Below are 12108 nucleotides of genomic sequence, written 5' to 3'. Positions count from 1 at the left end.
TATCACCAGGGACTTTCTGCCCAACTGTTCATGCAGCAGAAAATGTCCTGAATTCAGTCAAATCTGAGGAACTGGGCAAAGTTTTGGAAGAGGTTTGGTGCAGACTCTTGCTCCTAATCCAAGGAATATGGTATCTGCTTCTAAAACAGCCAGGGGCAAGTTGTCTAGGATCCAAGTTGGCAGCAGAGCAGCAAGGCCTCTCACTGGTGCCAGTGAACTTTTGATGGGCTTACTGGCTGAATCCCACATTTGGAAGGCAAATCCAGGGGGAAATTGCATCTATTATCCGAGCACATGCTATTTGAGAGGGACTCCTGCCTGCTGTCCACTGTCTAAAAGTTGTGTGTCTTTTTCAGTACAGTCTTCCAAGATCTCTAATAGTCACTGGAGACACCGGTGCTGCCTGGACATGATGCTATCCCAGTCCTTTGGGGTATGTAGATGATTTTCTTGCAGTTGATGTTAGAGGAGCCTTGTCTGCTGGCTTAGTCCCTCCATGATAGCATAGGAATTCCACCATAACCTGTACAAGTAGGATACTGACTGCTCCATTTTTTAGTGGCCAATTTAGCTCAATTGGCACAACGTTCTCATGGATACAAGTCCTTCCTGAGACCAGAGGTGGTGTAAGAATGTGCAGGCCAGTTGAATCCATGGGTCCTGACTGAATGCTGGTCATTCACTCTGTAACACACGTGAGGATTAGTGTGAAATCTTGAGAGTGTACAGTCTTCCATATGATGTGCTGGGAGATCTGGAGGAAGAAATGGGTGATTTGTTCTTTAGGAACATTTTTCATCTTTTCACATCTGTTACTCTTTCTCCTGTCTTTTCTTCCCCCAACCTCCAAATTTGCACTTTGTCATTAAAACCAGGAAAGAAAAATCCCAATATGCATATGACATTTTACAAAAGTGCTCTCTTTGCTCTTAAAATCCAACAGTTCTGCTGTACAGCATTCATCTGTAATCAATTAGAAGGTTTTTTGATCAACTGAAGCTGAAGGTTCAGTTCCCTGGAGCTTAGCACTCTGCACGAGGAGGTGGGATTGCCTTGGCACTTTGTCTCCTTTCACCTGAAGAAGGAAATTAGACCTGCAATGAATGAAACTCAGTGAGGCAGAATGAGATGAGAAAACTCCAAAGATGCTTGTTAACCCTATTCCAGCCCCATTTCAGTGGTGTTAAACCAGATGGTCTAGATGCAGCTTCCAGCTCAGGAAGTTCTGAAGCTGCTTCTTGCTAGAAGCAAGGGAGAAGCTCTCTCTGGGGGTTGTCACTCCTTGTCAGAGACAAGATAGAGGTGAAAGCTGTGATCCAGTGCACATTGGCTTGTCATTTTGAGGTCCTCTGTGATGTGCTGCCAGTGATAGGACTGAGTCCTCAGGTACCTAATTCCCCACTCCCCCTGACCCATGACCTACTCACCTCTCCTTCTGGAAACCAGCCCAGTGTTGTACTGATGCCTGATTATAGCCCTTCAGAAGCAAAACTTTCTGGGGACAAACCTTTGCTCTCACACTGCTTGGAGCCTGCTCTGGTTCCTCTACCATGTAGAGACTTCATTTCCAGTTGTCCTATGGAAAACTGGGAGTTTGGAGCAGTCAGTGGCTGGATGAGGTGGAGGCAGGAAAAGAAAACTTAAGCTTTAAGTTATAGCAGGAAACTGAATATCCCCATGTGGGGATAAACAACCTGAGTATTTGATTTCTTAAAAAGAGGGATCGAAACCTGAGATGTCAAAAATTAGGTTGGGCCAAAAGTGAAATATAATCAAGGAGAGATTTGTTCTGGATATTCTTGGCCACCAAAACAGGTCTCTTCCCTCCATGCTCTTAAGAGAGCTGACTCTGTAGGAAGCTTGTCCAAGACTGGTTTCTTTGGCTTCACAGCAATTGAGAGCAGCAGCAGAAGCATCATCCTGTCTGATGGAGCATCAGGATGTTTCTCCCTGTGGATGTGGCAGGGACATAAAAATTACAAATAAAAGGCAGAAGGGCTTTTGAGAGGGTAATAGAGTGCAGGATGGGGAGTATTAAGCCCATCTCCAGCCATAATTAAACCTGCAGTTGGAGGGTCTGTCACATTGCTTCAGACCCTTGGAAAAAAAAATTCAGTTGCTAGCTTCATTAGTAATTAAATGTCCAATTACTGTATGTAATGTTTCTGCTTTGCTGAACTCCACAACTGCATTCATAAACAGCCCTAAGGAAGGCCTCTAATCTGTGCCATTGTTCTTCAAGTGGTTTGCACATGCAGAAAAAGAAAAGAAAAATCAGGCAGACATACATAATATGGAAAGGAAAGGGGGAAGGGGTGGGAAGAGGAGGAAATCAAATCAGCATCTTCCACCTCCCTCCCCCTCCCCGAGGTAGGATCTCTGCCAAGCCCACAGAGAAGCCCTCAGGCCCCTCGAGCATGCAAATGTAATTTTCTATCCAGACAACACAGTATTTTTTTTTTTATGAAATGAAGTCCACCCCCACTCCCCCTGAAAACCTCCTCAAATCCCTGAATGCACAACAGAAGCAAGAAGAAAATTACAATGAAAGGAGAGAGAGAGATGGGAGGGGGAGAAAAAATAAAAGCAGCAGCAACCCACAAACAGAAGGAGAGATGGAGGGAGAATTGAGATGAATATGCAGTGTCCAGAGTTTAAATAGCCATAAAAGATAATGAAGGTGGTGGGGAGGGGGGGAGGAGGGAGGAGAGATTGTAATCAAACAAAATGATTTTTGGTCCTCTTCAATCATCTCTGGTTTGCAGGCTGTCATTTTATATAAATTAGAGCTAGGGTAATTGTATGAATATTCACTGGGATTGAAATCACGTTTATTAAAGGGAAGGCACTCTTCTCAGGGCCCACTGTGCCGCTCGGCTTTTGTTCGCCTGGAACAACAGGAAAGTCACTTGTGCAATGAATGAGCACGGGATCCACACCCCTCCCCTCTTAGGGGCTGGGATTGGGGTCCTGGGGGAATGCTGGGGGTGGTGGGGCACTCTTCAGGATGAGTGGCCCTTCCCTTTGGACTGAGAAGCAGAGGGGCTGTGTGGAAGTGCCCATCTCAGGAATAACAGCCATAGCCTGGGAATTGGCTCTTCACCCTGCCTGCAGAGGGGGGAATGACAATTGAACCAGTAATATCTTGAAACCATTTGGGATTAAATAATTGCCACATTTTTCAATAGTAAGTCCAAATTCGTATTAATAATGTAATTTAAAAAATTTTTATTACTACTATTACTATTATTACTACCATTACTGTTATTACTACTATTACTATAATCATTCCCCCCCCCTTTAAGCATTGCTGCTGAACAGAATTCTTCTTCCTGCTCAGGAGTCTGACCCAGGTCTGTGTCGCACATGTCTGGCACCACGCTGGGGACAGCTCCTCTTATACATAACCAATCAAAGATGTATTCAGGGCTGTTGTGAGGAAGCTGGGGATGATTATAAGTCGAGCTATCCAAGCCTTTTGCTGACTGCTCACCCTCGCATATTATGAAATTTCTCTTAGAAGGGCAGACAAAGCCTTTTGAGCCCGTGTATGGTGATGGCCTCGCTTGGATGTCTGGCTTTAACCGCTTCACAATGTCAGCCTCTCATTTCTGAAAAAAGGCAAACGTATCCCATTGTCGCATGTCAAGTACCCGGCGCTGCCATTCAGCAGCCCAGCCATGGCTGTAACCCATCCTCAGGTTGTCACGGCAATGCAAGGAGATCGCTCTCCACTCAGTAGCCGGCGGCAGGAGGAAGACGAAGCTGACCTGAAGCAGAAACGTTCATTTAAATATTTGATTGTGCCTTAGCCCAGTGATGGGATGGGTTGTCCCTTCTCCAGGACAGCTGGGCTGCAAGCGATCTCGAGGTGACTGGGTGCTTTGTTTTGTTATGGTTGGTGAAGCCATCTGTAATAACTTGCATGCTGTGTGGGGATTGCCCAGGGAAGGAGATGTGCTGGACTGTGAGGCCCAGGACTGTTTTCCTGCTGCTAGTGTGAACAGGCTCTCCCATTAGCCCAGGTGCCAAACCCAGGTGAGAGTAAGAAATCATGTGATGGGAGACCAAAAGCTTTTTTTTTTTTTTTTTTAGCTCATCTTTTTTTTTCCTTTCATTTATTTGGATCTAAGAAAGATGAACTCAGATCTGAGGCAGCCAGCCCTGCTAATGCTATGGGTACATGGATAATCAGTCTAGCTTGAACCTTAAAAGCTGTGAAAACAGCTAACTTAACCTAATTAAGGAGAGTGTTTGGGTTGTTTTTTGCTCAATGTGGGAACATTGCTGGGGCAGACTGCAGAAAAATGGGTGTACATGTAGCATCAGAAGATTTCTTCTGAAATTGCAGTGACTGTACCATCTGCCTGCTGTGTGGAGGGTCCTGCCTTCTCCAGATGCTAAACCAAGGCAAAGGGATGACAGATATTCCCAACATTTTCCCAGGGCTCAGCTGAGGCCACAGGGGTTTGATCTGATGGCACCAACTCTCTAAGACCAGCCATGGTAGAGAAAGGCATTGGGTTCTGCTCCCAGCAGGTTGTGTTTTGGACTAGGGCATAATCTGTAGTCCCAGCCTGCTGCTGGCCAAGTCAGACTTGGCTTTCCCCTCTTCTTTCTGTCTTGCCCAAACCCTCCCATGGAAGGTACTGCCCCACCCGTGCCATGGCTGTTGCTCAGCCTGGTGCTGCTCTTGACTGAGCTGGTCAAGTCATCTCTACCATGAGGGGAGGCTGTGTGTATGCTTCTCCTTGGAGCCACAGCAGTGTCTCTGGCTGCCCTGATTGAACATGGCTGTGTGTACAAATAACCCTTCAAGGCTTCAACGTGGGAGGCAGTGTGTGCTCTTCGGGGTCACCAGGCCATGTGGTTTCTGGCTTAGCACCCCTGCTGGGGGACTGTGTCCGTTGGGTGCTCGTAGTCATCCTTGGCTTCCTGCAGACCTGATGTAGAGCTGCAGAGCTGCCCATTTGGTTTTTACCCAGGGTTTTTCTGTTCTGGCAATGTTTTGTCTTTGAAACCCAGTCCAGACCCCCACAGAGAGCCCCTGTATTGAACTGCAAGGCGCTGGGGGCTGTGCTCAGGGAGCTGGTTGGGATCAGAGACTCCCTGTGGTGTTGAGGGCAAAGAGGAGGAGTGGGCTGGTGGTTTGAAGACATGGGATGAAATGATTCCCTGTCTGTTGATGGTGTCCTTGTTGCTTGGATTGGTGTACGTGTGCTTGCCAGACCCTGCAGGCCCCCAAGCCCAGATAAACTGAGCCAATGCTGTCTTCTGTGAGATGGGGGTCCCCAGAGACTGTGGGTGAGTGTGAAGCTGAGGTTTGTTTAAGGGGGAAGGATGTAAAAGTCAACCCCATGGGCTTCCAGGCAGCAGCAGCGGCGTTTCTGTGTTTAGATCTTGTTATCTCTGTGCTGTGTGTTGCCTGGCTCCTTTTTGGCTTTTCCAGTACAAAAAACTTTGCCAGACTGGACTGATCTTATTTGCATACAGGGACCTAAAATTTCTGGAATGTATTTGAGCTTGTAGAGACCATGATAAGCCTTTTCTGACTGCTGGCATGTATCACTGAGGGAACTTCAGGGTACACCTATAGGACCTATATTGCTTTAGGGTCATCTAAGTTGCAAGGACTTCTTGAACTGGCATAGAGAATGAGCTGTTCCTTAAGTCTGTGCTGGGAATGCTTTTCTGTGTCCACATAGGGAAACAATTTTTTTTTCCCCTGAGTTCAGTTGTTATTGTCCTCGTTTTTGAACAAAACTTAAGAAGAAAAGCCTTCAAATGGTTCACCACTTTGTTATGATACCAGGAACAAGGAGTCTTTCCAACAGAAGAGATAATCCCATGTCTCATTAAGTTTATGACTTCAAAAAAAAACTCCTGCTGGCCCTTTTCTGTGGGGACTATTTTCTGAGGCAGCTTCTTCGGTTTTGAATGGTTTCATTCCTCAGCGCTTCTTTTGAGTGGAAAGTTTAAAGATGCGTCATCTTGCTTGAACAGGGCGATAAACTGTGAAACAAATGTGAAGAGCCTTAGAAAAGGGCTGTACAAAATGCAGATGTAGGGGATTAGAAAACAGAACTGCACTACATCCAGCGATAAGTAGGGTCGTACTCAGCAATTTCTGAGCAGTTGCACCAGGGAGGGGCAGGGAATGATGAATTATTTGCTTTTTGGCTCCCAGCAAGTGAAGCAGAGGCGGGGAAACCTCTGGGTAGGCTTGTGCCTTGGGTGCTACAGTGGTGTTGGTCAGCAGTGTTCTCTGGACAGGGCTGGGGGTGGCAGGGAGGTGAATTACACTGCAGTGTCTGTTAGGGGTTGTGGTCTCATCACCTGTCAGCCAGACAGGGCACAGGGATAAAAACGTCCCATTGGATTTCATGTTTATCAAGTGTTGCACGTTCCAGAATGGTTGGTATTTCCATGGATGAAACACAGCTGCTGGCAACTATCTCTTGCTGCTGTTTGGGAGATAAAAAGTGAGAGGAGCGACTTTCAAGGAATAAAGATGCTTTCAGGTAAGGAAAACCCAACGTGTAGCTATCAGGAGCATACCCAGGCTGTAAGTTTTGGAGGTTGGAGTGCCCCAAACCAACACTCAGAAGTATGGCTTTGGTGACTGAGAGAAAATCAACTCCTGCCTGAAGCAGAGAGGGAAGCCCTGGACCTTGACTCTCATCTATTAATGCTCCAATTTATTTATCACATCTCTATTTGCCTGAAAGTTTTTGCAGTTTCCCCAGGGCTCAAATTGCTCTCTCATGGCTGGGAGCACCGCACACCTTGAGTTCCTGGAGAGCCTGCCCTGGTTGTGCAGTGCTAATCATCACTTGTCTGAGCAGCTTTGCCAGGGGTTTTGCTTTTGCTCAGGAAGTAAGCATGCAAAATCTCCGACTGAGTGTTGAGGCCCCACCTCTAGCTCAGGGTTTTCTACACAGCCCTCTCCCTATGAGATTACTTTTGTGCCTTCTCCTTTGGCTTGCTCCTCTTAGTGGAGGAGCAAAACTGCTGTCAGTCTCTTGGTGTGCTGGGATAAGATCTCTTGATGTATCCTGAGGCCAGTCTCTTTCTGTTCACAAGTAGTTTTCAGGGCACAGATTGCAAGTGCTATGATAAGAAATTTGAGTTGTATAGATTTATTTTTTTTCTCCTCTGATCAGGTCTTTCATTACTTGTCTCTTGCTAACCAGGGAAGCTCTGAGTTTTGGGCAGATTTCAGAATTTCCATCTGCCCCAAAACCTGCAGATTTAGTCACCACTGGCCCAGCCTCACAAGGCTCTGAGCTCTCCAACTGCTTTTGACTCAGGGAGTAGCTATGGAGGCTCACTTTCTTGCTGGAGCTTTTTGATAGACCAGATCCACCTTGTGCTGAGCCTGTATATACACTGTCTTCACGGGCCTCTGGCTTGGGATACCTGCGGTACAAAGACCCCTGAACCTATCCCTGCCAGGTGCACTCCACCAAGATGGGAACCTGAGAACCCTAGATCTCTTTTCTATTTCAAGCTTGTGGAAAGGCATGGGGGATCCTATAAGTCAGTTCTGCTGGATCTCTTTTGCCATTTCTTTCTCCTGTTTCCATTTCATTCCCTTCTGAAGACTATCCAAAGACATGAATATTATGCAATGGACTGTGAAGGACTTGAGAGAGAAAGCTGTAAAATGCACATTAGCCACTTCATAAATGTCAGGGATGCTGTTCAGAAGCATGGCTACTCGAGTTTAGCCAGTTCTGTATCTCAAGTGATCCCTGCAGATTTATTAGATGTTTCAAAATAGATTTGAAATAACTGGATTTAGTGTTTCTGGCGATTCCTTGAACCATCTTGTTTTTCAGCCAACTTGCATAAATGTGCCAGTCATGGGCTGCGATGTATCAGCCAACTTAGCAAATGGTTTTATTTATAGCTGAAAGAGTGAAGCCAAGGAGTATAAATCCTGTAAAAAGTATAAACTGTATTGTGGAATTAATAAACTTCAGATTCATGGAATTTCTAATGTTCCACTGATGGCTAAAAAATCTGTTTAATGGCCGCTGAGTGATACTTGGCTGCAAAGCAGAAACCCCAAAGTTGTCTTAACTCAACAGTGATATTTTTTAGTGTTTGTGTGCTGGCGCTGAATGCCTTTGCTGAATGATGGAAAGCTGACCTTCTCCGCCGCGTTTCTGCAGCGACCAGATAAGATTTCAGATCACAGCTTCGCTTCTTCTGTTGATGGTCTGTGGCTGTAGCCCAAGAAGCGCTGTTAGATGTCGGGCTGTTTATCTGGAGGATCAGTTGCGTGTCTGGCTAACTTTGGGGGTGTGAACGATGTTCAATGCTGAAAGCAAGTGCAGGGGAAGGAGCTGAGGAGTAGAGACTAGATCCTGTGCTTTCAGAGCATGGCTGGCCAGCCGGGGGAGGTCCAGCCACATCTTCAGAAATACCAGTATGTGTTGGACCTTTAGAGGTAAGTAGATCTGGGCTGTTGAAGAGGCGTCTTCCTCCTTCATCTTTCATCTCCATTGAAACTGCTTGTGATTTCGGTGTATTTTTAAGCTAGTGACTGTAACATTCTTTTTCACAGTGATTCATTAAAGTTTCAGGACCTTATTGCACATCCTTTCCTCGTAGGTCAGTGACAGGGCAAGTGTGTTGCAGAGATCTCCTTGCTACATGGGTTATTTATGTGGGAATGCATAGGACCTGTGTGGGCATTTAACAGCTGCTGGTTGGCAAATCTGTGTGTAGGAGTATTGTCCTGGGTGGTGCTGGTCAGGGAGCGTTGGCAACAGCCTGAGCTTGGGGTCCTCTTCCTGGGTGGGGGGTATGGAAGGAATGGTGACAGCAGAAACCACTGAGCCTTCGTGGTCCCCAAGGCAGGGGGTTACAGCGTTATGTCTTGAGCGTGTGGGTGCTGTTTCGTGACTGCAGTGAGCTTGGGGTGCTTGTGGCCACTCAGCCTGGCTGAGTGGCACGGATGTGCTCCATGGCAGCCACAGTGTGTCTGCACCTGCTCTGTCTGCAGGTGATGGCCAGGTCTCCTCCCTGATTGTTGTGTCCCTCATGGTTGGGTGTCCCTGACCTCAGAGAAGAGCAGTGTCTCCAGGGTCATTACTCTCAGTCTCTCATCTGTTACTGTGCTTGGTCAACTTGGACCAGCCTGACTTTTCATGCATGTAGCTGCTGCTTTCCATTTGAGAGATGGGCTCTAAAAGCCTAGTTATATTTTATGTATTTAATTTATTTTAGAGCTAAGTTCAGCTAAGCAAGTTTGTACTTTTCTAGGTTCTAGTGATTGACATTGTGTTTGAACACCACGTTCAAAGCTAATATTTCTTGCAGATGCTGAGATAAGTATCTGTAAATCTTTGCATTTACCATTATCCCCAATTTTCTTGTGCAGTGCCTGCTGTCACCGCATAAGGGTATTTATCCTGCACATAATCTGATTGGAAAATAACGCTTTGAAACAGAAAGGAAAATACACATTTCAGGTGGTGTTAGAAATGTCAGTTGTGGATGCTTAAACAGTCCTGATTGTCTGCAGGCTTTGGGGCATTTGGGTTTTCAGCCCCCTATTGTTACATCTAAAGCTGCTTATTGGAGTCCGAAAAGGTTAGAAAGGCACCTTGTTCCTGAGACCCTCAGAAGTCTGCCTTTCCCCCACCGTGGAGGATGGCTTCTCACAGCCCAGCCAGTCAAGCCTTAACCCTTGGCTTAGACAGCGTGGGGCCAAACAAAGAGCTGCAGCTTTCAGATGGAGCAGAATAAAAAGCTATTATTTCATAATAATACTCTACTCTTTCCTTCCAAGGATTTCCTAAGGACTTTACAAATATTAAGGCCTGGGCAGTCACCCCACCCCCATGACTGAGAGCTGGAGAAGTGGCTGTGTGTGGGCATCTCAAGAGCTGAACATGAGTCATAATCTCTGCCCTGGGGTGATTTCAAGACTCAAGTTTCCTGTGCAGTTCATACCTGTAAGAGGTCAGTGTGTGGGACCATGAGGATGTTTAGAGCCAGGAGAGCCTCCTGATTTGCTTTGTTCTGTACCAATTTCTTAGCCTTGTTCCAGCTCCTTGACCCTTGCCAGTCCTTGTTGGGTCTTACATGAGGCTGGTGACTGTGGGATCAAGGATGCTCTCTGCACAGTCCAGATGGACTTCTTCATGCCATCCCTCAAGCAGGGAAGATGAAAAGATTTCAGTGCTCATTTAGATGCCACTGTGGGGGTGGTGGAAATCCAGTTGTTTCCTGGACTTGTTATACACAACCTTCTGCCTCTGCCACCATCACAGCATCAGGTGAGATTGAGGTATCTTTGTGCAGAGGGCCGTGCTTGCAGCCCTTTGTCCCCGTGGTGGGAGGAGAGGTGGGGTATAAGGTGTCTTCCCTGTAATATCTAGTCCTGTCATTGAGCAGATCAGACCCCTTCTCAAATTAAAGATGGGAGCTTCTCTTACCAGTGAGGCTGAGAATCTTTGCTCATTCATCCATCTTCTCCTGCCTTTGTGGTCCTCTGAGGCACCAACAGGAGCTGTTTTAGGTTGTGAGTTTCTCTTCTCCTACCTCTTCTTCAATTGCACCTTAAAATTGGCACCTCTAGGAATGTTGTGGATTCTCAGCTTGGCATCTGGCACTTCTGCCCAGCCTGAGGCCAGCTGTGTCTGGCTGTGAGCAGCAGTGGGTGAGCAGTGCTGAGAACCTCCTGTTCCTATGGATGTAGGTACTTCTGTGGAGGCAGCACATGACACTGTCCTCTTTGTCCTCACATCATCCCTCAAAGACCTCCCTCTGGCCAGCATTACAGACGGGTGGATAGATCAGCTGCCATTTTCTCTTTCAAACAGTGACAATAAGTCTCTTTCCTTTGCAGGGACAATTAGTTTCTTTCCTTTGCAAGGTGTTTGGTTGGAATGGGCTGACCCCTCTTCATGGAAGGAGGGCCTTTGTCCCTTGTGTCCCTGGGAGAAGCCACAGCATGGACCGTTTATGGTTTTTCCTTTTAACACAGTGACGGCAGCTTTGTTTTCTACGTTTAGTTTGCATCTAAGACCAGGAGACATGGCTCATGCTGTGTCCCTGATCCAGTGTTTAAAGCTTTGCTGTGATATAAGTTTGGCCTGGGCCCTGCAGGGTTTAGCTTAATTTTTAAAGCTCTCAATGTGAATAATTCCTTGCTGAATGCAGATCGCAAGAGGGGATATTGATTTAAAGCTTTAAAGCTGGTGGTTATGGATTAAAAAAAAAAGAGAGGAAAGAAGGAGATTTACTGTAGTCAGAGCTGGTTGCCTAAATGTTAGTCCCTTACAGACAGGCTTTTGCTGAGGTAGGTGTGGGAATGGCAAGGAAGCCTGGTGAATTTTAGCTTTAAATTGTTGGCTGCTGAGAACTAACCCTGGGGTACACTCGATAGCTGTTTGCTGTGCCAGGGGAGCATTTGCTGCTGCCTGGGCACTGTCTGGGTACAGACATGCTGTGGGGCTGCAGCAGCTAACCTGGACCCTTCCCTAGGGCAGGGGATCAGGGGGAGGATGTGTTGGGTTGGGCTGATGCTGCTGTGCAGCCACACACGGGCTGTAACTGGGGTGGCAGGTGGGGAGCACTCATCAGAGCAGGGGTGTAGCAGCTCGGAAAGAACATTGTGGGAAAGGAAGCTTTGGTAGGGAAGATGCAGTGGAAAATAAAGAGAATTAAAAGCAGGCTGTACGTCCAGTTAGCAGACAGGGCTCTGAGGTCACTAATGCTGGTTATTTGGATTTCAAAGAGGATCCTATTAGCTTCTGTGGCAGAGAACCATTAATCAGTGGGGCGGGAGCTCGGGCTGGCTGGAGAAATCAGTTTTCAGTGTCCTTGATGTCCTGTCGGGCTGGCACTGCAGAGCATCCTGCACAATGGTGGGTTTGTCTGGGATGAGGCACTTCTAGCCAGAGGCACTGTGTGGGATGAGGAATGCTAGGCCCCTCTGCCTGGGATCAATTCTGGGATATATGGATGTTGTGTCCATGCAAACCTCATTGCAAATTCCCATCTTGATGCTGCTGTCCCAGGGAGTATTGCTGAGCTGCTCTAAATGAGTACAAAAACTGAGTTACATACCTTTTGGCAAGCATCCAGTTA

The 12108-nt window shown here is 46.8% G+C and overlaps 1 protein-coding gene across 2 annotated transcripts in view; it reads left to right on the top strand.

Moving 5' to 3' along the window:
• ZSWIM5 (zinc finger SWIM-type containing 5) overlaps positions 1-12108 on the top strand; it is a 97253-nt gene that overhangs the window by 32112 nt on the left and 53033 nt on the right. The window contains exon 1 of one of the 2 annotated variants that reach the window (XM_068198598.1): positions 8422-8455. The exons of the other annotated variant lie outside the window; for it this stretch is intronic. Within the exon in view, the coding sequence (XP_068054699.1) occupies positions 8437-8455 (19 nt within the window). The 5' untranslated portion in view covers positions 8422-8436. Of the gene's footprint in view, positions 1-8421; positions 8456-12108 lie in introns of those variants that run through there. 2 annotated transcript variants of the gene reach the window in all.

The sequence above is a fragment of the Anomalospiza imberbis genome, chromosome 9 (genome assembly GCF_031753505.1).
Source record: "Anomalospiza imberbis isolate Cuckoo-Finch-1a 21T00152 chromosome 9, ASM3175350v1, whole genome shotgun sequence".
Classification (NCBI taxonomy): Eukaryota; Metazoa; Chordata; class Aves; order Passeriformes; family Viduidae; genus Anomalospiza; species Anomalospiza imberbis.
Note: the sequence above shows the minus strand (reverse complement) of the source record. Positions and strands in the feature narration are given on the sequence as shown.